Source organism: Oncorhynchus mykiss, chromosome 10 (assembly GCF_013265735.2).
Source record: "Oncorhynchus mykiss isolate Arlee chromosome 10, USDA_OmykA_1.1, whole genome shotgun sequence".
Lineage (NCBI taxonomy): Eukaryota > Metazoa > Chordata > Actinopteri > Salmoniformes > Salmonidae > Oncorhynchus > Oncorhynchus mykiss.
In genome coordinates, this window is record NC_048574.1 from 61,940,887 (window position 1) to 61,968,752 (window position 27,866).

The window sequence follows — 27,866 nt, forward strand, 5'->3', positions numbered from 1 at the left end:
TTTTTTCTTTTTCTTTACCAAGTAGAAACCTGGTCATTTCTGTACAATAAACGAGTAACTTGTGAACCTGATGTGATTCTAGAAACTCACGACTACTGTGACCAAACAACTGGTGGCAGATCCTGTTTGCCAACGAGCTGAAGAGCATGGGAAGAAATCAGTCATTCTGGTTTGCGGAGTCTCAATCACCTGATTGTAGGCACTATGTACTGAGGTTCTCTGTAGCACAGTTGGTTGGTGGAACTTGGAGCTTGCAACACCAGGATAGTGGATTCCATTCCAGGGAACACCCAAATGTAATAGTGGCAGGTATTATACATGTCACTCATCACAATCGGTGAGTATGACATGGGAATGTGTTTAATATACAGTGTTTATTTTTGTACACAGCCGTATTGGGTTGAAGACTAATGTCCCTGAGGGGAAAAATAAAGTTAAATCCTATGATCGCACAAACAGGCTGGCATTCCACCAAGCCCTGCGGTGTGTTTACAATGTGGCCTAGTTCAGCCACACCTAAAAACGATGAATAGCATCGAATGAATCATCTATTATTCCACTCCAAACCATTTTCTAGTGTGTTTTTTTTAATGTGTAAAAATGACCATTGCAATTGATAGAGGTCACAAAAGTACCAAGGTGAAGTAAAATCAAAAACTTCTCTGTGACATGATCAAAAACAGGAATACACAAAATGGGATTATCACATGGCTGATTTGCATACCGTAATCTCTTGAAATATGACGAGGCATAAAACAAACAAAAAAGAATGATAAACGAAGTCACGTGATCTGGCAGCATAGTCAAGACAACTATGCCGTACATGGCCGTGGCGCTACATTTGAGGGTCGGTCGTCACGGTGGTCCTAGAGAGGGTAAGCCTTGGGTCAGTCACGCAGGGTTGCAGAACTGGTTCAAAATAAGATGGCGGCGCAAAGATCTTACAGCTCGGCAAGATAAAATACATATTGTTAATGCTTCATAGCGTGGCTTAAAAAAAAACAACATCTTGTACGTTTAGAATTAAGAAGTAACAAAAAAAAACATGGAATTACGAGGGTCAAAATATGGCCATGTAGTACAAGCATAATTGAATGCGAATGATCCTTATTTGGTCACATCTTTTGAAATCTTTTGTCTGGACACACCCAGCCATTCCCTGGTACTGTGGCTGTACTCATGACTGTATCGGCTGTTATATGTATTCAGACACATACTACTATTTCAGTACTGTAGTTAACAGTACTACTATTTCAGCACTGTCATTTATAGTACTACCATTTAAGTACTCTATTAGGCATTTCATCCGCTGTAGAAATGATATTATGTTGACAATTAGTATCACTGAAGAAATCTTTGGAAAATACACATAACATGTCATTGTCTGACTGAAATAAATTATCGCCAATGGTTCGTCCAATAGAAGGTGCGATAGCTTGAAGAGCATGTCAGATTGTCCCATCTGGGACAGTAGTATAGATGTCGGTCCTATTGGGCGGCTCTATCTGTAGATCCTACCTTCTATCTTAGCCATTTCTATTTGGTAATTGCAAGTTCATCTTTCTACACCAGGGAACTGCAAGATATGGCCCTCCTTTGGGGACCAATGAAATGAACACTAGAACTTGGCAACTGACCAATGTTCTTAATAGATGTGCCTGGTTGTGTAGTCCAGCACCGTAATGTTGTTAATAGATGCGCCTGGTTGTGTAGTCCAGCACCGTAATGTTGTTAATAGATGCGCCTGGTTGTGTAGTCCAGCACCATGCTAGCGGCCCCCAGCAGGGCGGGCTCTTCGAGGTCGGATGTCAGGACCTGGATGCTCTGGGCGGAGGTGAGGGCTCTCTGACCTATGACCTGCTGGACAGGAGCCTGGTAGTGGGCGGCAAGCACCCCCGACAGGATGACCAGGGAGGGGTTGACCATGTGGAGGATGTTGATGATGCCCACTCCAAGGGCCATGCCAGCTGAGGAGGAAACGGGGAGAGGGGTTAGCTATAAAATACAGGATGGCTTTCATAGAGAGATGGCACAATGATTCGAACTGGGTCTAAACTATGATCTCAATGTCACATTTGGTAACATTTGATACCTTGTTGTGTCACGCATCATAATTCAGCTAGTAAATTAAAACAATGGTGGGAGGAAAGTGGTTTATAAAATGTATTTGACCAGGTCAGTCATTGAGGGAACATAAAATTAGACAATACCTAGAGAGTCTACACCCCCTTGAACTCTTCACATTTTGTTGTGTTGCAAAGTGGGATTGAAATGGATTGAATTGTAATTTATGGTCATTGATCTATACATTAATAACAATTTAAATAACTAAAAGTAATTGCACAAGTATTCACTCCCTTTGTTTAGGCAAGCCTAAATGAGTTCAGAAGTTACAGAAGTTATATGGACTCACAGTGTGACATAACAGGGCTTGACATGATTTCTGGATGACTACCTCTCTCCCCCGTACATACAACATCTAAGGTCCTTCAGTCAACAAGGTACTAAAGTAATACTGCAACAAACTAAAAATATATGCAAAGCTTTATATGTTTGGGGCAAATCCAACAACACATCACTGAGTAACCGCCTCCTTATTTTCAAGCATGGTGGTGGCTGCATCATGTTATGGGTATGCTTGACATCGGCAAATACTCTGTGGAGTTTTTCAGGGTGAAAAGAAACAGGATGGAGATAGGCGCAGCCAACATTCTAGAGGAAAACCTGATTCAGTGTGCTTTACATTAGACACTGGGAGAGGAATTCACCTTTCAGCAGGACAATGACCAACAATGGGGTTGCTTACAAAGAACACAGTGAATGCTCCTGAGTGGCCAAGTTGCAATTGACTTCAAATCTGTTTGAAAATCTATAGCAAGACTTGAAAATGGCTGTCTAGCGATGATCCCAAAAAACCTTGGCAGAGCTTGAAGAATTCTGAAAAATATAAAAATGGCCAAATATTGCACAATCCAGGTGTGCAAAGCTCTTAGGAGACTTACCCAATAACACTCACAGCTGTAATCACTGCCAAAAGTGTCCCTAACATGTATTGGCTACTTCTAATCAAGGTATATTACTGCTTTGTTTCATTCATCTTTTTTTTAGGATATAATTTTTCCACTTTAAGAGTATTTTTTGTAGATCATTGACAACATAAAATGTAATACCACTTTGTAACAATAAAATGTGAATAAATCCAAGGGGGGTGTAAACTTTCTATGGGCAAGGTATTACTTTAACTTATGAAGGAGTAGGTCTGATTTAAGGTGATGTTCAACCAACATAAGGAGTGTGGACCCACCTGTTCTGAGGACGGCTTCAGCCTTGTGGTTGCCCAGGCGGGCTGCGTTGATGAGGTGGATGGCGCTGACGGACTCCGCCTTCTTCAGATCCACCATTCCTTCCACCTCCAGCAGTTCCTCTGGAGAACCAAACAGACACGGGCCAGGGGTCAAATCAACATCTCTTTTTCACAAGACATGTTGCTTTAAGCTTTGCTTCGCTCCCTGGTGAAGACTGACACCCAATGTGTTCCAATGAGCAAGTGCCTGGTTCAATGCATTTATAACCACCATGCAATGTGCCTCTTGGTTTTAATCGTGGTTTTAAGTAAAGGATTAGAAAACAAATCTAATTAAGAAGTGTTTTAACTAACCGTCATGGAGCCTCTTGGCTTCTTTCTGCAGGGCCATGCCTGATGCGTAGGCCTCGATGCAGCCACGGCTGCCACACATGCACTCCGGCCCGTCCAGAGACACCATAATGTGGCCCAGCTCAGCCGCGCAGAACGTACTGCCGTGGATCAGCTCGTTGTGCTGGATGATGCCCCCGCCGATGCCTGTTCACAAAACAAACAGAATGGTTAGTGGTGCCACCGCCGATGTCGGTGTGGCTTCCCGATCAGCACGACTACCTTATTCGTTTGGGGTCCTTTGTTAGCAAGGTTAAGTCACCCCTATAGTGACAAATGTTGTTTTGATAGCTACGCATGATGCGTGGCAGACATCACAAGGCGATGGCTCCCTCTGCTGGACGTGCCAGGTCTCGGCGGGCTCTCCGGCCTGGACTAATTGGGGCTGATTGTGGTTGGTGGGTAATCAAGGGCTGATTGCTCACCAGTTGTACGAGGTGACTTACGCATAGTTGGAGACGGTGCCTGAGCTAAAAGGAGGGAGTTCAGTTTTTGTGCCCGACAGGCAAAACCCGGAGCCCAGAATACGGTATCCCGGAGAGGGTCTCATAGGGGAGACCTATCCTTTTCTTTGATTTATTATTTAAATAAACACCCTTGAAACCGAGCTAATCCTACTCTGTCCGTGTCTGATCTGGGTAAACGTCTTGACCAAACCCATTGGTCTGCCACAGTATCTACGCTGGCATGTAAGCCTTATGTTGTGACTCACAGAAACTAACATGTGGTGTATTTTGTTGTGCACCAGTTTAATGATGGCTAACATTAGCTAGCTAAGCAAGATAGCTAGCTATTCCGTTAATTGTTATGTTCTTTTCCTTGAGCAATGACAAACCGGGGCGTAGGTTTAACATTTTATAATTAGATACTTCAGCTAGCAATACAATGGTAGAGCAACGTAGCAATCAAAACAACGTAATTTGTCATTATGGGCGACGGAATTTTGCTAAGAACGGATCCTGTGCAAAGCAGGAAGAGCCATGCTCATTGGGTCGCTACACATAACGGTTAAGTCTAGCGACATATTTAGAGAGAGAGTGCGGTCAGATTTTTAGAACGGATGCCACGTTGTCTTCATTCTCTACATCTTGGAGATGTAAACACGAGAGCTCCTCCGACAATTCCCTCTATGAAATGACCAACTGTAAACATGCGAAACTGAGGGAATTTACGTTTTTATTGATTAACATGTGTATCCAAGTCTGTCATGTGTTGTGATGTCAACAAATTTCATATCAGCTTTCACTGGACATATTCATTAGTTTTCCATTCCTACCAGAAATAAACAGCACAGAAGCGTCAATTATAACCTAGCAACGGCTATGGAGGAGAAAGTGGTGCTCTCCGGGAACGTTCAGACAGAAACCACATTGGTTGAACTCTAGATATGACTGGTTAAGTGCAAGTAATTAAAATGACCAATATTTGTATGTATTTTGTATGTATTAGTAAAAACAAAAGTTCTATTGCTCCTCAAGCAAGCGGGGAGGCCTACGACATCACGGAAAGCCATCAGACCAATTCCTCGAATGCCCTACTCTGAGGTTTGCAGTGGTCTGAAAACACACTATTTTGCTCAAAATTTATTGTTTTACCCTTTAGTGTGTATACAGAACTGTATTTATACTTGGGATATCGCTGTGTTTCTGCAAAAAAGTCAAACGTTTACAGTCATCATCCAGGGTTTGAAATGTACAGATATGCCACATTTCCTGTCAATGTGCCAAGGTCCAACCATAATGTGGAACTTGACTATAGAAAACCATACTATTGTTGTCTGACATGAAAGAAGATAGAGGCATGGAAAGAACGTCACCATGCAGGCTTGCAGACAGTAGAAACGTTTCAAACCCCAAACAATTATGCGCTAAAAAAAAACTCAGATGTGACTTAAACAGAAAATAGTTGACAAGGGTGAGTTGTTTTTTTGTCAGTGAAATAGATTATCCGACAAATGGCGATTCAGGGTTTACCCCCTAGGACTTACCCTACAGGTACTGGCCTGCTTGAGTTTACCATCTACCACAAAGCTACGACCGGTGGTTACACAATGGGCCTACCGAATTAAACTCAGGCTCTCCAGGTCCGTATCCTATAATGTTCAGCCTACGATTCTCATCTCCCTGAGATGTCAAAATGAGTGGAAACAGATATAGGAACTAGCCTACCTTGTTTGTTGCCAGCTCTGCTCCACTGATCTGGACTCTTTGGTTTGACTAGAAATCGTGGTGAACCCTGCTTGCAGCGCCATCTGTTAGGTTCTAAAGTAAATAACTCACGGACGCTAGAGAAGTTTAATTCTTCCCAAAGGGTCGACACAGCTGTATTCAGACAAAGACATGTATCCACCACTACAAGTATATTCTATACTCCACTTTAGACACTCCTCCTTCTCTCCAATCCTTACATCTTATGGTTCCACAGGAAGAGGGTAATAGGATAATGAACCATACTTTCTCCCTTCAGGGGATCTGACCTGACCCCAACCCCTCCTTCGCCTAATCCACAGATGTCCATCCGCTTCCCCTCTAGCAATCCTGTGATCTCCTCCTGTCCACCCAACACATTCCAAAGCCATCTGTTTTTCTACAGAGAACCATTAACCTAAAAAAAAAAAAAAAAGTATCTTCCACTTCTTTATATACTATTCTTATGCGTATAACAATGTTCAAAGTTTACCCAGAATCCAACATCTTTTTAGCATGTATATGTAACCGGTGTGAAATGGCTAGCTAGTTAGCGGGTTGTGCGCTAATAGTGTTTCAAATCGGTGACGTGACTTTGCTCTGAGACCTTGAAGTAGTTGTTTCCCTTGCTCTGCAAGGGCCGCGGCTTTTGTTGAGCGATAGGTAACGATGCTTCTTGGGAGGCAGTTGTGTGCATAGGGTCCCTGGTTCGAGGCCAGGTAGGGACGAGGAAAGGGAAAATATAGCCTATTGATAAAATAACCAGGTGTCTCAACTTTAAGCTTTAATTAAGCTGTCATTAACCGATGATTTACACATCAGCACTGCCTTAAGAGATTATATACAAGCATGTGCTTTCATCTTTGCAATCGTTTCCAATGCCTCATGCCATGTAGATTAAAATGTCATTGTCCTCAGGAAAAGTTCTTAAGTGAACCAATTAGACATCTTAATAGTATCAGTAGCATTGTCAAAACATGGTTACGGTGAGGTCTTTTCTTTCAGTCTCCCACTTTTGTAAAAAGTAAAACTCAATGCCTCAACAACAGTCCCTCATTCAATAGGGGCTAAAAGTGAGAGACTGTGGAGGACTGTTTCAGGACACAAATCCAATTTTTCAATACCTATTCAATCCACGCAAAAATCAAAAAGCTACTGACTGACATCTGATTGCCTCGTTTCGATTGGCCTGTTATGCACTCGATCCACCCATACGGTCATTGTTTACTATCCAGCTCATCTCACGCCATTATGGGTGTGGAATGAATTCTCAACCTTTACTTACCATAACCTTTTAACTTTTTTTTTTTTTTTTTACAATGACAGTCATGTATATTTCATAGAAATACAATGAACAGATAATTAATGACCAGAGTGAATCATTCTAATTCTATGGTGGCAATATTACCTGTTCCAGTGATGATGGTGACAAAGTTCTCCACTCCTTTACCGTGGCCAAACTTCTTCTCTGCCAGGGCGGCACAGTTGCCGTCGTTGTCGACCCAGACGGGCAGGTGGAGGGCGTCAGAGATGGGGGTGCGGATGTCGATGGAGCTCCACTCCTGGATCAGCTTGGTGGAGTGGAGGATCACACCCTCCTGGGGGTTCACTCTGCCTCCTGTCGACACACCTGAGGGAGGGAGGTGGGGCGATTGCAAGAGAATCAGATCCGGTCAAACTAGGGGTATTTTCTTACTAGCTACTGACCACATCTTTATTGAGAAAAAAAATTATTAACTAAGACTGTGATACGTGGTTGTCTCACCTAGCTACCATAAGATGAACATAAGATGAAAGATGAAGTCGCTCTGGATAAGATTGTCTGTCTGCGAAATTACTAAAATGTAAAAATGATTATATAGTGAGAACTAGGGTCTATGCAGACTTTGAAGCGCATTTATTGTCGTTGAGCACAAATAATTGGGGCAAGAGATTGTGACGTTTACGCATTTATAAACATTTTAAAAAGTTCAGTTATTTGACACATGCTCAAGTACAATGAAATGGTTCAATTGCAAGCCCCACCCAACAATGTGCTTCTTGACAGATTCGCATAAGTAAATGTTGCCTTATTCAAAGTGCAAATCAAAACATAAAAAAGGGACATTTCATGAAGGAGAGAAAGCCACATACCCACTCCCAGAATCCGGCAGTTGAGATGGACAGCGTCAATGACGGCCTCCGTACACATCTTCAGTATCAGCTCCATCCTCGTCTCGTAGGTTTTGGGGTTCGCCTGGGTGTACTTCTTCACTATCTTACCCTACAATTAAAAATACGTATAAAAATCAGACCAATTACAATAATATTTCAAATAAAATGTTCTTTAAAAATGAAATGTTATTTAATTGTTGCCCATATATAAAACAAAGTATTTGCCATTTAGGAGACGATTTTATCCGAAGCGACTTAGTCATCCTTATTGGTGGCCCCAGCAGAGCTCGAACCCACAACCATACAAGTGCCTTGCTCTACCAACTGAGCCACAGAGAACCAAAGTTTTAAAATGGTGGCCCACAAATATATTTCATGCCAATCAATCCACTTGTTCCAACCCAATCAACCCAGAAGTACATTTGGCACATTATTTGATAAGGAAGGCCACACAAGCAGTGTGGTTGACAAGTCAGTGCTTGTTTGTCGTCAGCGATTTAATTAAATATCAGCGTCTCAGAAGAATGCTATAACTGACAGCCGCTTTCATCTGAGCCGGCAGATGCTCATGGTGGTTCTCACGTAAAGTCAAATCCTAAATCAAAACGGGGCCTAATCAAATAGAAAAGGGGTGTGTTTAAGATGACTTCCGTTAGGCTAAAGAATGGTCGGTTGGCGGTTGACATTCTAATCTCCGACTTCAGAACTAATGGTTAGAAGGTGACTTCTCACTGTTGACGTGTGTGTTCAACTCCAACTTACTCACTGACGAAAATACATTTTAGACAATACGCATGCCCGTGACAAATAATAAAATGACATTTCTATAGCGCTTTTCATCACCTGAAAGCACTTAAAAAAATCAACAAGCAATACATCATGAGTAGCCTAGCTGTAGTTAGGTCAACCAATAGAGGCCGAGTCTTTGAGTGCATGCATCCTCCAAAGATGGAGAGGGACAGTTCATGGCTTGATCAGAGGAAGGTTGGTCAGGCTAAAAAAAGTCTAGAAATGGTACAGGCCTCGGGCTTATTCCATGAGAAGTGCAACGTCACAAAATATGCATAGGTCTAGAACAGATTGTACATCACGCCACCTTGGTATGGTACAGTTGAAGTCGGAAGTTTACATACACCTTAGCCAAATACATTTAAAAACTCAGTTTCTCACAATTCCTGACATTTAATCCTGGTAAACATTCCCGGTCTTAGGTCAGTTAGGATCACCACTTTATTTTAAGAATGTGAAATGTCAGAATAATAGTAGAGAGAATGATTTATTTCAGCTTTTACTTCTTTCATCACATTCCCAGTGGGTCAGACGTTTACATACACTCAATTAGTATTTGGTAGCACTGGCTTAAACAATTTAAACTTGAGTCAAACGTTTCGGGTAGCCTTCTACAGGCTTCCCACAATACGTTGGGTGCATTTTGGCCCATTCCTTCTAACTGAGCTGGAGTAAGTGAGTCAGGTTTCTATGCCTCTTTGCTCACACATGCTTTTTCAGTTCTGCCCACAAATTTGATATAGGTTTGAGGTCAGGGCTTTGTGATGGCCACTCCAATTCCTTGACTTTGTTGTCCTTAAGCCATTTTGCCACAACTTTGGAAGTATGCTTGGGGTCATTGTCTATTTGGAAGACCCATTTGCGACCAAGCTTAATGTCTTAATATGTTGCTTTAATATATCCACATAATTTCCCTTCCTCATGACGCCATCTATCTTGTGAAGTGCACCAGACCCTCCTGCAGCAAAGCACCCCCACAACATGATGCTGCCACCCCTATGCTTCTCAGTTGGGATGGTGTACTTTGGCTTGCAAGCATTCCCCTTTTTCCTCCAAACATAACGATGTTCATTATGGCCAAACAGTTCTGTTTTTGTTTCATCAGACCAGAGAACATTTCTCCAAAAAGTATGATCTTTGTCCCCATGTGCAGTTGCAAACCGTAGTCTGGCTTTTTTATGGCGGTTTTGGAGTAATGGCTTCTTCTTTGCTGAGCGGCCTTTCAGGTTATGTCGATATAGGACTCGTTTTACTGTGGATATAGATACTTTGTACCGGTTTCCTCCAGAATCTTCACAAGGTCCTTTGCTGTTGTTCTGGGATTGATTTGCACTTTTCACACCAAAGTACGTTAATCTCTAGGAGACAGAACACATTGCCTTCCTGAGCGGTATGACGGCTGCGTGGTCCCATGGTGTTTATACTTGCGTACTATTGTTTGTACAGATGAATGTGGTATCTTCAGGCATTTGGAAATTGCTCCCAAGGACGAACCAGACTTGTGGAGGTCTTGGCTGATTTATTTAGATTTTCCCATGATGTCAAGCAAAGAGGCACTGAGTTTAAAGGTAGGCCTTGAAATACATCCACAGGTATTCCTCCAATTGACTCAAATTATGTCAATTAGCCTATCAGAAGCTTCTACAGCCATGACATTTTCTGGAATTTTCCAAGCTGTTTAAAGGCACAGTGAACTTAGTGTATGTGAACTTCTGACCCACTGGAATTGCGATACAGTGACTTAAGTGAAATAATCTGTTTGTAAACAATTGTTGGAAAAATGACTTGTGTCATGCACAAAGTAATGTCCTAATCGACTTGCCAAAACTATAGTTTGTTAACAAGACATTTGTGGTGGTTGAAAAACGAGTTTTAAATTACTCCAACCTAAGTGCATGTAAACTTCCGACTACAACTGTACATCATCTTTTTATCTGAAACTTTTCTAGTTCCATCTTTGGTGGTTATGGGTATACATCAATATCCAGCACCATTACAAACCGGAACTAGTTGGGTGTAGAGGGATAATGAACACACATGGATGGTTAGATAGAAATGTTGGAAGCACACGGCAGTGTGAGAATAGATGGATAGTGTAATGTACTGCGTGTTCATTTTGCTGATGGACAACCAGGAAGATGATTTATGGTTTTAACCAATCACGACTAATAAGATAATAATAAATAATAATAGAATCTAATATGCGGTGTAACCCTCACCTCACACCCCCCCCTCTCCAACCCCCCCTCACCCCTACCACCGTACCCTCATGCTGATGATGGCCACGCGGAGGTTGGTCCCCCCCAGGTCGACGGCTAGGGCGCTCTGAGTCTCCAGGATGTGGTCGATGTCCTGGGAGATGTCCCACTCCTTGACGGGGGGGAAGCAGAAGGTCTTCTGCAGCGGCTCATCAAGGTCGATGGTCTGCAGGAACTTCAGGATGCGAGGCACCGCGTTCCCGTCGCCGTAGATCTTCGAGCTGGGGGGGGGGGGGTCACACAGGATGAAGAAGAGGGCGGGGGGGATGGGGGAATCACACAAGATGAAGAGGGGAATTTTAGTGAGATTTCCGTTCTATGAAAAATTGCAATTTGATGGTTACTATGAAAATAGAGGATTTTAGCTTGTAGACCAAATATCAGTTATAAGAAACACTGAAAGAGCCAATGCTGCCGCAAATAAATAAATATATATATATTTTTTTATTAAAAAGGTATAAGTAGATGACTTAAAGGGTGACTGCACTGATTTGGCCTCGTTTTGATGATTGCTCATTAAGAAATGCTAGCGGCAATGACTGAAGCAAAATGAGTTGTGGTTTGATGTGGGTGTGTAATGTTTTCATATTATAAACTGGTTGGTTCGAGCCTCGAATTGGCTGACAGCTGTGGTATATAAGATCATATACCACGGGTATGACAAAAACATGGATTTTTACTGCTCTAATTATGTTAGTAACCAGTTTATAATAACAATAAGGCACCTCATGGGTTTGTGGTATATGGCCAATATACCACGGCTAAGGGCTGTATCCAGACACTAGGCGTTGCGTTGTGCATAAGAACAGCCTTTAGCTGTGGTATATTGGCCATACCGCACCCCATCCGGCCATATTGCTTAATTGTACCGTGGCAGGTACTGTTGTTTGTCCCTCCCGAGTAACCGTAGCAACAACATAGCCACTTCCTCAAAATATTTAAATAGTAGGAATTCATCTATCATTTATTTAGAAGTTTTTGCAGAGAAGGTCTTAGTCGCTCAAGTTGACATCTAGCTAAAAGGTGTTTGGTGCAGCATTTCTCAAGTAAACAAAATGTGCATGATCGGTTCTCTGCTGGGCACTGACTAGTTTATCGAGTGGCTACGCGCTCGGGACTGACTTCTGAGAACAACAACGTGTCTACAACTTCATCATCTGCAAGCTGTCAAACTATGGTAAATAAAGCACAAGCTACACACTGTTTACCAGTGCCTTAAAAATCACTTGCTAGCTAGCTAAGTTCCAATGAAGCTAGAAAATAGTAGCCGTCGGGCACATTGAACAGCCAGGCCACAATCAGCTTAAATCAAGTCACTGGCGAGGTTTTGCTTTTTACAACTTTCCAACCATTACCAGAGTGTGCCTGTCTGGCAGTGTTTAATAGGGAATGATGTTACAAAACAGGCTGTGGGGGGGACACTATGTTCCAGTTGGGATACAAGTGCACTCTGATCGTCTCAATTCTCATTTTGCCCAAATAAGTGGCAGACTCAAGTGATTGACACGAAGAAACACATCAGCAAGTGGCCACTCTATAAAAAGGCTTAGGGTCAAGGGTTATTTCAACATGACATTGGCGACATGTTCTCTTACGTAAACAAGTCTGAGGTGCTGAGTAATGGGCAGGCCCGTCTCACTGTCTGGGAGGTTCTGGCTGCTACGATTGGATAGGGCACAATCAGCACTGCTGTTTCTCTTCTGTTAAGAGTGTACTGGGCAAGATTGTAATCCATCCCCAACTCTCCAGTATGTCGCGACAAACTCCGTTTTGGACGAGACGGACTTTGACCAAAATGATCCTATTTTACACTTTGTAATCGATTTTGACACTAGAATGAATGTTTGACTCGTATCAATGAATGTTTGACTCGTATCAATGAATGTTTGACTCGTATCAATGAATGTTTGACTCGTATCAATGAATGTTTGACTCGTATCAATGAATGTTTGACTCGTATCAATGAATGTTTGACTCGTATCAATGAATGTTTGACTCGTATCAATGCCACATAGGCCATTTGAAACCAAATACGTTGGTTCTAAGGGGTAGTTGACCTTTAAGTTCAGTTCAGAGGTTCTGTAATACACACTTTCCAGTGTTCTGATTGTGATACTCAAGGTGCAGGTTGGTGGTCACTAGACTTGATACCGAACGTTATGGATTATTCTCATATGTTGACGGTGGTTGACGCCAGACTGGATGTACAAGGACCGAGGTCACACTGATTATTCACTGTTGTATTGTAATGATGACATCCCGTTGACACGGATTCTGTAGCAGCTGAAAAATTCACTTTTGTTTTGTCTTTCAACAAGACCTCTCGGCCTGGTGTTTCCAGAACATTTGGTGCTGTCTGATTAGGATATAAAAAGGCCCTGTCTCCAAGAGGCCAGTTAGACATTTTCTCTGCTTCTGTGCTGGGTGATGTCTCCCTGTTGCAACTTGTTATAACCCTGTAATAACCCCTTTTCTAGAGGTTATGCGATGATGCTTACCAGGGGTATCTCTTCCCAAACTGCAGCTCCAGGGCATGGTAGATCTTATTCTGAGTGTCTGCGTCTCGGACATGGAGGACGTTTTCACCTGGGAATAGAAAATACAGCTCAACATCCTATAAGCATTCGTAATGGGACGACTGGAAGAATGACAACAAAGCAATCGCCAAACACTCATACTGTACTGGCAAAACCTTCAATTAAGAACTATACCATGAAATGTATAATGAAAAGGTAAGACTGGTAACCACAAGTAGGCCCCCTAGTCTGCTCCAAATGGAGGCCACGCTTGTCTCCATAATGGCACACCATTTCTCCATTTAGTGCACTACTTTTGACCAGGGCCCATATTCAAGCACTTAAGGGAATAGGGTGCCATTTTGGACGAAACCCATGATTCTAGACCACCTGGTAAATGGTCATTGACTTCAGTAGACCCACCCACCAGTCTCTCTCCCAGTCTGCCTGGACCCCAGGTTGATGACGGGGGTCCCGAAGGCCCCGGCCTCTCTGACGCCACAGCTGCTGTTGCCGATCATGGCCCCAGCGTGACACACCAGCTGGATGAACTGCTCGAACGGCACGTGCTTCACCGCCCGGAAGTTAGGGTGCTGCTCGACGCCCTTCTTCCTCATCACGCGCACCATCTCCTTACTTCCTGTTGGGGTCATCACGGAGACGGGACAGGGGTTGTCAGGGGTTACAAGACAGAACAGAGAAGACTGCGGGATGTCTAATTTAACCGACTCCTACACAGTCTACAGTCGGATTTTAAGTACTGGTCACTTGGTTTCTTATTCTTTCTGAGGAAGTTCTACGCCCTTCAAACCAGTCCTAGCCCTAATCATGAGACAGACTGAAGGATTGCAGCTGAACTAGATAAGCAAATACCTTCAACAGAGCAGCCTTCCCACACTATTGACCAAGGGAGGGCTGACACTGTACCTCCAGCTCCACGATCTGTGTGTGTGTGTGTGTGTGTGTGTGTGTGTGGTTGCGTAATATGACGGGGCAAAGAGGAGAGAAATAAGGAAAGGGAGACGGGGGGAGAAAAAAAGAAAACAATCACCACTGACCTGCGTCTATGTTGGGGAAGAGGATGAGTGTTTTCTTGTTGAAGGAGATGAGGGCGTCCAACATCAGCTCGTAGATCTTGATGGAGTTCTTGATGTCGGTGGTGACCGGGTGCTGCAGGGCCACGATGTAGTCGTGCTCCTTCACATTGTCTCCTGTGGATGTCATTTAGAACATTCTCAGCATTCTAGTACTTTCTGAACAGAGGGAAGTCAACAGTCTACTGCTACCACTTGGAGCAGCAGAGTAGCCTAGTGGTTAAAGAGTTGGACTAGTAACCGGAAGATTGCAAGTTCAAACCCCCGAGCTGCCCCATAGGGACTAGCGAAAAGCCCCAGAAATCTATGAACATTATTTTAACACATTTTCCACATCTTTCCATGCCGAAGGTACTAGCTACTGTACTATATAGTGGTATATGTACTAGAGGTCGACCGATTCATCGGAATGGCCGATTTCAAGTTTTCATAACAATCGGAAATCTGTATTTTTGGACGCCGATTTGCAGATTAAAAAGATTAAAATAATAATTATACCTTTATTTAACTATGCAAGTCAGTTAGAACACATTCTTATTTTCAATGACAGCCTAGGAACGGTGGGTTAACTGCCTTGTTCATTGGCAGAACAACAGAGTTTCACCTTGTCAGCTCGGGGGATCCATTCTTGCAACCTCACAGTTAACTAGTCCAACGCAATAACGACCTGCCTCTCTCTCGTTGCACTCCACAAGGCACAGGCATTTGCCTGTTACGCAAATGCAGTCGGCCAAGGTAAGTTGTTAGCTAGCATTAAACTTATCTTATAAAAAACAATCAATCATAATCACTAGTTAACTACACATGGTTGATGATATTACTAGATATTATCTAGCGTGTCCTGCGTTGCATATAATCTGACTGAGCATAGAAGTATCTGACTGAGCAGTGGTAGGCAGAAGCAGGCGCATTCATTCAAACAGCACTTTCGTGCGTTTTGCCAGCAGCTCTTCGTTGTGCGTCAAGCATTGCGCTGTTTATGACTTCAAGCCTATCAACTCCCGAGATGAGGCTGGTGTAACCGAAGTGAAATGGCTAGCTAGTTAGCGCGCGCTAACTAGAGGGACGGAAGCTATACTGTTACACTGGCAATACTAAAGTGCCTATAAGAACATCCAATAGTCAAAGGTTAATGAAATACAAATGGTATAGAGAGAAATAGTCCTATAATTCCTATAATAACTACAACCTAAAACTTCTTACCTGGGAATATTGAAGACTCATGTTCAAAGGAACCACCAGCATTCATATGTTCTCATGTTCTGAGCAAGGAACTGAAACGTTAGCTTTCTTTCATAGCACATATTGCACTTTTACGTTCTTCTCCAACACTTTGTTTTTGCATTATTTAAACCAAACTGAACATGTTTCATTATTTACTTGAGGCTAAATTTATTTTATTGATGTATTATATTAAGTTAAAATAAGTGCTCATTCAGTATTGTTGTAATTGTCATTATTACAAATCTTTTCTTTCTTTCTTTTTTTTTGTGTATTTTTTTTGTATTTAAAAATAAATAAATAAATAAATAGGCCGATTAAATCGGTATCGGCGTTGAAAAATCATAAATCGGTCAACCTCTAATATGTACTATACCACTGTCCTAAAGGTTGTAATAAAAAGGCTGGCCCTTTCAACCCGATTGGCCTGCAGCCTTGTCAATCACCCTTTTACTCAAGCCTCCACCTCATTCCAACCAATCAGGTCACATGGACGCACTCCAGGGCATCGCCTACTCACGCTCCAAGTTAGCGTGCGTTACCAGTATCTCGAGAAGACAAGTTGTTGGGATGCTGACTGACTTTTCAAATGCCGTTTCTGAAGTGTTGTGCGTCATTTGACGAGTGCGTGTTTGAAATGCTAGTGGGTTCATGTTGGGTGTAATGTCAGCCAACATTAGTTATAGCTAGCTGTATGACAAAGACACAGGGACCTTGTTACCGTGGCGATGTAAAGGCAGGCCATGAAACCTAAAACAAAAACGCCATCACTGTCCTCAGTCCAGGTAACTGTAGCAGACTAGGCCATCAAGGTCAGTACTATTTCCGACCAAGAGGTCTCTGCATATTCAAATAGGAGTTCAAAGCTGGTGCTGTGCAGAAACTGTAGCTGTTTTAGTTTGGTTGCATGATGCATGACACTGACAGCAGAGGTTGTTATTCCCTGCCTGACCGGGAAAAACTCTGGGCCCTGGAACCTGGCTATTAGTCTGGTATGCCGCATTGAACTGCGTTCCCCGCTGAAAAAGTTGGACCGCCACTGATTTAGGGGTGAAGGATAGTGTTACGGATACAGGTATCCTGTGTGTGTGTGTATGTATCCTGTGTTGTTTTCTCTCCTTCTCCCCTCACAGGTGAAAATCATCACTCCCCAATCAGTCAACAATCAATCCTCAATCAGAAGACACACCTCCTCCTGTTTCCTACCCTATCACAGTTCCTTCCCCATGGTTTAAAAACCCCATCATTTGTTTGCTCTAGAGCTCAATCTCTCTGTAAACGCCATGTATGTAGATCTCTGTGTTTCACTCTCTCTTTGTGTCTTAACCTCTCTTTTGTTTGAGCACCTACAAATCACTTTGTCATCTCCTGTGAGTATTGTTTTTGCTTATGGTGTTTGCTGGTGGGAAAAGGGGAAACCAAGACAAGTCGCCCATGGGCATACACTACCCGTAGGTGAACTTTGTTAAATACACTAGTTAGAACTGGGCGGACCACCCACTGTATTTTTGGTTAGTTAGTTAGCTGTTGTTAAAGTAGGCTAGTCTAGCTTAGGGGTGTTTTTGCATGCTTATTGTTTCTTTCCTTGGGTCCAGCTCAGCCCCTTTTCCTGCTCCCCCCCATTACCGTGTGTTTTATAAATGAACCTTGAGTTTGACGGTAGATTTCAGTTGTCCTGGTTATTTCGTTCACACTTTTACTTTGTCACAATTATAATTTGCATGAGTTATGTTACACGTCTCATTACCATCCCCCCTAGACTGTCGGGCCAAAAGGGATTCGTAACAGATAGGTTACTACTACACGTACCGAGCCAGTTCCTGATGATGTCCATGTAGTCGTCACGGTGATGGGCGGCCAGCAGCTTGTCGTAGGAGGGGCAGCCGGCCAACAGGATGCGAGTGTGGTCCTCACACATGGCGATGAGGTGCTGTTCGGCGGTGCGGGTGCAGCAGGCGTGGTAGTGGGCCAGCTTGGAGATGGCGTGGCGGATGGAGTCGTCGATGGTGCCACTCACCTGGGAAAGGATCAGACATCAGGGTAAAAGTCTGTTTATGGTCTCTGACGGTTCGTTGTCTGAAGCACTGCTATTTAGTGTCTGAAGCACTGCTATTTCCCTTAGGGAACAAATAGTTGTTTTTATTGAACCAAGACCATAATTATCTCTGTTATGTTGCCTTCTTTGGTTTCCAGGACTTCTGTGTATTTTCGGTAGCTCCGTTATTTTTTTATGGTAATAACTCAGTAAATAGTAACTAAAATACACAAAACGACAGTTCAAAAACGTCCTATATCAAATACCAGGTAACTACAAGTGGAGGGAGCCAACCAATAATTTAATCTAGTTATATTCAGCTCCCAACACAGATATGCCCTACATCCTGAAAAACCTTGAGATACATGACATCACTTCCTCCATCCCCTCACCTCTCCTCCCTCCAGGTGCAGGATGCGAATGTTCATCAGGGCGGCAGCCGTTGCCAGGGCGAGGGCATCGAAGCGGTCTCCGTGGACGACCAGAATGTCGGGGCGAAGGCGGTGGAGGACATCTGGCAGCTTGACCAGCGCCAGACCCACTGACTCCACCATGGCGGCCTCGTCCTCCCCACGCACGATGGTGTGCAGCTTGGAGCCGATGTCAAAGTCATCCTGCTCGATCATCCGGAACGTGTTGCTAAAGGAGGACAGGTGGTCAAACCAATCATTTCATTCATGAAAGAACACATTTTAGACAAATTAAAAACACATCAAGTTGATTCCACTAAGTGAAATGAACAAACACGAAATATAGTCACGGCTAAAAACACAAATTCCGACTCATTTCCATTATGGTCCTCATTAAGGACAGGAGTTTTTCCTGGTCAGATCAAGCAATCAGAAAAAAACTTGAGACATGATTACTCAATTAACACTTTTTCCTCAGAGTGCAAATAAACAATGACGGTCATTGTAAAAACATTTGCAAATAGTTGTGATTTCAGTGGATCGGGAAAAACTAGTTCCAGCACCACCACCACCTCCAGCTCAAACTCACCCATAATCATCAATGAGATGGGCTCCCAGCACCACCACCTTCAGCTCAAACTCACCCATAATCATCAATGAGATGGGCTCCCAGCACCACCACCTTCAGCTCAAACTCACCCATAATCATCAATTAGATGGGCTCTCAGCACCACCACCTTCAGCTCAAACTCACCCATAATCATCAATGAGATGGGCTCCCAGCACCACCACCTCCAGCTCAAACTCACCCATAATCATCAATGAGATGGGCTCCCAGCACCACCACCTTCAGCTCAAACTCACCCATAATAATCAACGAGATGGGCTCCCAGCACCACCACCTTCAGCTCAAATTCACCCATAATCCATGAGATGGGCTCCCAGCACCACCACCTTCAGCTCAAACTCACCCATAATCATCAATGAGATGGGCTCCCAGCACCACCACCTCCAGCTCAAACTCACCCATAATCATCAATGAGATGGGCTCCCAGCACCACCACCTCCAGCTCAAACTCACCCATAATCATCAATGAGATGGGCTCCCAGCACCACCACCTTCAGCTCAAACTCACCCATAATCATCAATGAGATGGGCTCCCAGCACCACCACCTTCAGCTCAAACTCACCCATAATCATCAATGAGATGGGCTCCCAGCACCACCCCCTTCAGCTCAAACTCACCCATAATCATCAATGAGATGGGCTCCCAGCACCACCCCCTTCAGCTCAAACTCACCCATAATCATCAATGAGATGGGCTCCCAGCACCACCACCTTCAGCTCAAACTCACCCATAATCATCAATGAGATGGGCTCCCAGCACCACCACCTTCACCTCAAACTCACCCATAATCATCAATGAGATGGGCTCCCAGCACCACCACCTTCACCTCAAACTCACCCATAATCATCAATGAGATGGGATCCCAGCACCACCACCTCCAGCTCAAACTCATCCGGGTTGGCCTTGATGCCAAACATGATGGGCGCCAGCTTGGAGTAGTCCGCCCGGTTGCACGTCGCCACGCACACCCGCAGCTTCCTCGTGGCTTTGTTCTCCTCCATCTTGTCAGTCTTCTCTCTCATCCTCTGCATTGTCAGATAATACAGTTCCTGGTGAGCAGAGAAAGAGCGATGGTGTTCAGCGTTGAGATGCTGGAATGTCAGGGGGAAAAGAAGCTGTGCTGAAAACAACGAGGTCCGATGCTCCTCGTCCTGTTGTGGCATGGTGGATATATGTTAAAGCTAGAATCTGCAGTTGCTACATCCGTTTTTGGACTTAGCAATTAATGATATATACCCATTGATTCTTGAAGAACATAACTTGTAAAATGCCTCATGAGCTAAAGTTCAACTGTTGTACCTCAGAGCCCAGAATATAAGCTTTATATTATTATTTATTTAAGATTTATATTATTTGCAGCTGGTAAAATGTTCCATTTTGTGAGGAAAGAGCATTCTTTGTTTTTCTTTTTAAAAAATGATGGCAATTCGCACTGACACTTAATGTTAGCTTGATGGCTATTCATAATACCAATGCATGGCGCAAATGTCAGATTTATTTTACAATTGGTAAAAAAAAAATTGTTTTTACCTGCATTGTGCAAAGGACTGTTTTATTTGTAACCGGCAAGAACGTTTCATTTTGTGAGAACCCGTTTCATGTGAACACTCTCGAGTGGCGCAGCGGTCTGAGGCACTGCATCTCGGTGCTAGAGGCGTCACTACAGACCCTGGTTCGATTCCAGGCTGAATCACAACCGGCCGTGATCGGGAGTCCCATAGGGCGGCGCACAATTGGCCCAGCGTCGTCTGGGTTAGGGTTTGCCGAGGTAGGCGGTCATCGTAAATAAAAACGTATCTTAACTGACCTGCCTAGTTATATAAAAAGGTGAAAAACAAATACAAGTATTCTTCATGTAGTCACTGATAGTCTTTTTTTCCAGCGGAATTTGTCATATTTTGAAAAGGAAGTCTTTATTTTTTGCATTGTAAAAAAGGTAAGTGCCGACTTATTTAATTCAGGAAACTCATGCCTGTTCCACAGATACGGGGTTTTGGAAGCGTCAATGGGTTAATGATATTTGGCTTCCATTTAGTACCAGTCGGTCAGCAGGTGTCATTATTCTAAAAAAAAATCTACTTTTAAAAAGGACCATATACTGTGACGAAGCAGACAACACAGGGACATGGATCATGCGATTGGTAGATGTCAACCACATTCAATTCATTGTGGTGAATACTTGTGCTACCAATTACAAGTCAAGTATCTATTTTTATTTAGAGACAATGAGAGGACAATAAGTCAAATTGTCAACATTTCCGCTGGTCAAAGTAATATGAGGGTGGAGATTTCAATGCCGCCAAGACATGATAATCTAGATAGTTGCTATCCTTAGGAGGCCATCTGATTGTGAGATAAGGAATTATGTTTAAGGTTAAGGGTTTGAGATATTTGGAGACATAAGAACCCATAGAAGAAGATGTTTACATAGAGGACTAACGACTTATCTATACAGTCCCGTATTAATTTCTGATATCTGGAGATAAGGTTGACACGGTTGATGCAGTCTCAATTTGAACCCTCGATTTCAATAGACCATAAAGGGATTTCATAACGATAATTATGCATGGTTTGTCAGCAAAAAAAAAAAAGTTAAAAGGTTACTGGAAACTGAATAAGACTAAGGAAAATATTTTCCTTAATGAATGTAGTGAAGTAAAAGTAGTTAAAAGTATAAAAATAGTAATAATAGTCTGAATACTTTCCGAACGCAACTGTATTTAAATATGCTTCCGTGTGTTTTGTTTGTAAGCTCAAAATGGACAGTGACGTCCAATGGGCTTTTGAAAAACAAAATACTTTCTCTGTTATCATAGAATATGGGGTCATCCTGCAGCTGGTTTCTGAAACTAATTCAGTCTGTGTATGAATCCATTATGTTTAAGTTGGGGAGCGTTTCCTCCAAAGGTTGAGAGAGAAGGCCCTGCTGGACACTCCAGCCGCTAACAAACTACCTGTACATGTGGTCTCGTGTCAACACTGATGTCATGGTTAAGTTGGTCACCTGGAAGCTTAGCCAGATATGGTCTACTGGTTTATTGAAACTCTACACTCAAACTGTTGTGAAATATGTTTCATTTGATTACTGTAGCCATTTTTCTTTTAGGCACATATAACAAAAACAGGTATTAAAAAGAGATTTGAGAAAATGTACTTCAGATGTCTAGTACTTTTCTCCCGGGTGCCCTGTCATGGCAGCCTGCTTTGACGCCTGTCATGTCTCTGCTTGTCTTTGTCAATAAAACATTTCATACTCTGTAAGCCGTCCTGACTACAGAATGTTTCTGAACATGTTATGAATCTACTTCAGTGGTACCTCAATTAAGAAAAGTATTGATATAGCCTACTCTAGGCTATGCTGTGTATTCAAGATTGGTCAAACGCTAAAATCAAATTAAACAGAAGCCCCCTCTCCTCTGGAGGACAGAGGAGCCTCTTAAAGAAGAAGTTACAGGTCTGTGAGAGCCAGAAATCGTGCTTGTTTGTAGGTGACCAAATACTTATTTTCCACCATAATTTGCAAATAAATTCATAAAAAAATCCTGCAATGTGATTTTCTGGATTTCTTTTTCTAATTTTGTCTGTTATAGTTGAAGTGTACCTATGATGAAAATTACAGGCCTCTCATCTTTTCAAGTGGGAGAACTTGCACAATTGGTGGCTGACTAAATACTTTTTTGCTCCACTGTATTTACATGTACATATTCTTATTCCATTCCTTTACTTTGATGCATGTGTATAGGTAGTTGTTGTAGGTAGTTGTTGTGGAATTGTTGGATTACTTGTTAGATATTGCTGCACTGTCAGAACTAGAAGCACAAGCATTTCGCTACTCGCAATAACATCTGCTAACCATGTGTATGTGACCACTAAAATTGGATTTGATTTGTATTGTTCCAAACTAAATCACCCCTTCAATAGAACTAAGACTAGAGAACATTGAGAGGTCTTCCACTAGCTGTAAAGTAATAATTAACTGGCAGCAGAGCGGCAGTGTACAAACGCAGCTCTACCAACGCCCTGGCAAACAGACTCCTAAAACAACTGCTGCCAAACGAACAAGACTGTAAAAGTTAGTGAACTACGGGCTAATATTGACAGAGGAGTCAACAAATAACCCAGCCTGGACCTTCCTGGAGGTGGTTGACAACCAGACTGTGCCAGACTTGGTCCTGAAGTAGTCAACTTTGGAGCAGATGATAATAAATCAATGTAAACTGAGATTTAAGTTTGAGTTTCCTCAGACCCACGATTAAGCCTTCTCCACTGAAAATGATTTTAAAAACTCTAGGACAGGCAAAAAAAAAAAAACAAGGCTGCTCACCACAGTATAGTTGAGGCTTCTCATAAAAGCTTGCAATGACACCCGGTTTAAACAAAATAACTAGATGTAGTACAGGATCAAGACAGTGGGCCTACATTCAGGCACCGTCACTGCATCCCAAACGACCACAAATACTCGAGACACCTAGCTGACCTTTTCCCAATACACCTGGGATATCAAGGTATAGCCCGTGAACCGCTCTGACCATCATAAAAAAAAAAAAGATTTAGCTAGTGACCCGAATGTTGTGACATTCTTAACATAAGGAGTCAAAAGTTTGGCCTCGTCAATGCATTAGCCTACAACCGAACATTGCGGTATGTAATCTTGGAGACAAACACATTCTTATTCAATGACACGTGGAGTGATGAAAGACACGGTGCCTCCGTTGAACATGTCGCATTCACGTGTCGCATTCACATGTCGCATTCACATATTCTCAAAGCCATTTAAGAAGTATTCAGAATGATTAGGCTACACAGACAACCGGAAGAGAAACCGTCACATTTTTTCAATGAACAAACATTGGCCAACTACCCACACAGTCATACAAGAGGCATGGGAAAATCCCAGTCAACTGCAACATGAAATTAAATCTTTATCCTTTGGTTTGTTGAATAACAACAGAGACAAATTGGTCAGTCCAGGCATTTAAACAGATAGTCCATGCATTCATCACAACAATCCATCCACTCCTTGGTCTCTCATCAGCTCCTCCTTTCTCTGCATCTCTCTCCCTCTGTCTCACACACACACACACACACACACACACACACACACACACACACACACACACACACACACACACACTACATTTCTTCACAGACACACACACACACACTACATTTCTTCACAGACACATATATCCAGCCTAGTCTACAGGCTGTCTCACTGAAAAGCTAACATACCAGCCAGGCATTTTCCTCCCTGCACTGGGTTGGTTCTTAGGCTGCGCTTACATCGGCAGCCCAATTCTGATCGTCTTTTCACGAATTGGTCTAATGACCAAACAGATCAGCTTTGAAAAAGATCCAACGTGAAAAGAGCTGATGCGATTGGCCATAAGAAACTAATATAGCATCAGAATGAGTCTGCCTGTCTAAAAACGCAGCCTTCCGAGACAGAATCCCCCCCCGACACACACTGCCCTTGTTTCCAATGAAGTGTCACAAGACCAGGGCTGCTTCCTAGCGATGAGGGGAGCAGCAGCAGGCAAGGAGGGGGGGAAAAAAAATAGGATAAAAGCCACCTTGACTCACATGAGGGTTTCTGGCTATAGGCCCTGGACGCATGGTCAGCCCACTCCGTGATCCACTCCTCTCCCTCTCTCTATCCTTCTCCCCCCCTTTATTTAGTCTCTTCCCTTCCCTTCGGATCATTTGAAAGGCTCACTGTAAAAGGATAGCTGGTCTTCCTCCTAGCCCGACAAAGCAGCAGCAGCCTGTCGAGAGAGAGAGAGAGAGAGTAGAGCGGAGGAGGGGCTTCCCTCATCCGACTCAAGAGAGCCCTGATTGGCTGCTGGGCGAGAGGGAACGGTTGAAGCTTCCTGCATCGATGCCTCTTACAGCCAGGGCCCAACATATCACAGACCGACTATGATCTCAACCCAGATAAATCAATGATTAATAGGAAATGTGAGGCCTATAACCATATATTGATAATGAAGTGAAGTCTTTTTCACCCTAATGTTGCAAACCCCAGCTTTCTGTTGTCACACCCCGTTGTTGTCACCCCCAAGCTAAAAGGCCCATCATACAATAATTTTAAAACAGCAGGTTTTTAAGGACAATAGAGTTCAGTCGTGTGCTTTGTTGTCATGGAAACTCAAGCATCATGATTCGTGGTGTTGCAATACTGGTACCGTGACAACCATAGGTCTGGGAATCAATGACCATCATTCCCCCCCCCCCCCCCCCTAATCAATAAGTATGTCAGTATCCACACATGAATTATAGACCAACGGGTTTCTTGACAACACTGCAAGAGCCCATCTCTTTAGTGATGGTGGATGATAGATGAACTCTCAAACCATTTCTCGAACACTTCTTCCTACTTCTTTTCATTGTGACGGATGAAAAGCAGGCATTTATTGGCATAATTTGTCAGCCTTTCCAGTTCCTTGGAGTGGCAGACACAGTATTGGTCTTAGATAACCACTTGATCAGCCATCCTTTGAAGTAGTAGACCTAGCTTAGCCCTGGGCGATATGGACAAATCTATGGGCGATTCACGACATACACTTACTGGGTGTGAACTGCTCACCGATATATCGTGCGACCCTACTAAAAACATGTTGGCTCACTATTTAAAAAAGATGGAGAACAAGCTACAGGATGAATACTGGATTTTGGGCACAGGTACAGCCAACCAGAGCTAGCAAAGGCTACCTAGCAACAACAAATATTTTTTACAATTTTGAGTCAAAGTAACAACATAATATCGTCCAAAATAATATTGCGATACGTAGCTATGAATACGTAGCTATGAATTCCCCCCATCACTACTACTGTAGATAAGCCTAAGTCCTAAACACTTGCTGTAGCCTGCGCCTCTCTACACATGCACGTACACACATGCCGAATTCTCTCGTGCCAAAAAGCCTCCTCTGCGCTGAATAAAGTGTCCATTGTTGTTCAAAAAGGACGGACAACGCCTAGGCCAATTAAGTAACACAAAAATAGATCCGGTCAAGCAAGTGAAGAATTGACCAGAACTTGATGACATATTCTCCATCCCAGACGCGTGACATAATAACCCTGCCAGGAATACTACTAGACTTATAAAAGACAATACTATAACCAATACTATAACCAATACTATAACCAATACTATAACCAATACTATAACCAATACTATAACCAATACTAGAACCAATACTAGAACCCAACCTTTCTATAACCCCATAAAGCAGTAGACCAAATAGAATAACAAAAAAATATCAACTCACAGTGCAGTAGAAAGACAGTGAAGCTAAACTAAAAGCAGGTAACATCAACCTAGCCTGGACTCTGGACCTAGCCTGGTCCTAGCCTGGACCCATAGTCCACTTCTAGCTAGTTATTGTACCACGTGGTCTGTCGCCCCAGGCTAGTAGTACTAACAGATATTTTTTATTAGCCTTGTTCCAAGAACAGCATAGGTCAGTCACAGATAATTAGGCTAATAATTGTAATAAGGTAAACAATAGAGATGGTTACTAATCGTTGTACGGTGAGATACTTCACAATAGACAGATACTTAGTAATAACAGTTGAGTTCCAGGCCTTATAGGACTTAATTCAGCATGGGCTATTGACACACTGGGTGTGGATTGATACACCCAAATGGATCCAGCCAGCAAGAACCATGTTAGCTCTAAGCACACAGTGTGAAATGTGGTCCAGAATGATTCATCTAGGCCTATCCTGTGTCAGAAACGAGTCGCAAAATAGGCTACACCCGCAAAAGGAAATGACTAGGTTAGCTGTAGCGAGCACCAGAATGTTTATGGATACTTTTCTGATGCAACGTCATGATACTTGAGAAAGAGGCTAGATTTCACCTCATGTTGCGTTAGTCCTAGCTCTACTACTCCCATCCATTGTTCCATTGTCCAAATTGTTCCTTCCACGCCCAATATCTTTTTATTTTTTTTAAATACATTTGAGTTGAAATAACTACTCCCTGCACTGGCACTTCCAAAACATCACTTGAGAAATAAAAATAGACGTAGCTCAGGGCTGAATCAGGTTCCACAACTGGGGTTGGAGCAAAAACAAACAGGATGATACCAGAAACAGGGCTGTCAGAGTTTAACTGCTGCTTTCCGGAACCCATTTGCCAGAACAATAATTTTCGCTTAGCAATTAAAAAAAAAAAAAATTATAAATAAATCTTTAAGAGTTAAATCAGGTTGACTGTCACAACAAATAAACAAGTGAAATCTGTGAACAATCATATTAACATGTTTCCACAACTAAACATTTCACTGTTGACAGCCCCTCTCTTTGCACACTCAAGAAAGGAATGAAGGAGAGCAAGAGGTGGCGATGGAAAGCACAGTGGTGAAATATTCTGTAGATAAAAAGGTCATGTCAGCCTATTAATTATTAAAAAAATATACATTTACTCTTGAAAAATCTAATAAAAACGCACTATATATTGTAAGCCAACTATTCTGTAAGCTGCCCTGCACAATCACTGTTTGAAGCGTAGCATAAGATCCAGTCCATACAGTATGCATAATAATACTGTCCACACTCAAAGCCGATTACTAGAGTTTTCATTTTGCAGTAGACAGTGCATTCGGAGAGTAGTCGGACCCCTTGACTTTTCCCACTGTTACTTTCAGCCTTATTCTAAAATCTATATATTTTTGTATTATATCTAAATGTACACACATTACCCCATAATATGAAAGTGAAAACTTGTTTAGACATTTGTTCAAATTTATAAAAAAATAAAACAGAAATACCTTAAGTGTTTAGACCCTTTGCTAGGAGACTCAAAATTGGGCTCAGGTGCATCCTGTTTCCATTGATCATCCTAGAGATGTTTCTACAACTTGGACTCCACCT

General features: G+C 42.7%; 1 protein-coding gene across 5 annotated transcripts in view; it reads right to left on the reverse strand.

The window, feature by feature from the left end:
• Positions 1-564: 564 nt before the first annotated feature.
• Positions 565-27,866, reverse strand: part of gne (glucosamine (UDP-N-acetyl)-2-epimerase/N-acetylmannosamine kinase) — a 32,190-nt gene continuing 4,888 nt past the window's right edge. The window contains exons 1-13 of one of the 5 annotated variants that reach the window (XM_036933585.1): positions 26,258-26,289; positions 19,824-20,035; positions 18,340-18,586; positions 17,722-17,929; positions 14,656-14,808; positions 14,025-14,237; positions 13,580-13,667; positions 11,089-11,302; positions 8,014-8,143; positions 7,289-7,510; positions 3,659-3,841; positions 3,305-3,424; positions 565-1,967 (exon numbers count right to left, since the gene is read on the reverse strand). In XM_036933585.1, coding sequence (XP_036789480.1) covers positions 1,732-1,967; positions 3,305-3,424; positions 3,659-3,841; positions 7,289-7,510; positions 8,014-8,143; positions 11,089-11,302; positions 13,580-13,667; positions 14,025-14,237; positions 14,656-14,808; positions 17,722-17,929; positions 18,340-18,586; positions 19,824-20,017 — 2,208 coding nt within the window. In that variant the 5' untranslated portion in view covers positions 20,018-20,035; positions 26,258-26,289 and the 3' untranslated portion in view covers positions 565-1,731. Of the gene's footprint in view, positions 1,968-3,304; positions 3,425-3,658; positions 3,842-7,288; positions 7,511-8,013; positions 8,144-11,088; positions 11,303-13,579; positions 13,668-14,024; positions 14,238-14,655; positions 14,809-17,721; positions 17,930-18,339; positions 18,587-18,946; positions 18,974-19,823; positions 20,036-24,218; positions 24,360-24,569; positions 24,761-26,257; positions 26,290-27,866 lie in introns of those variants that run through there. The other 4 variants (XM_036933584.1, XM_036933587.1, XM_036933586.1 and 1 more) reach the window with 4 other exon arrangements.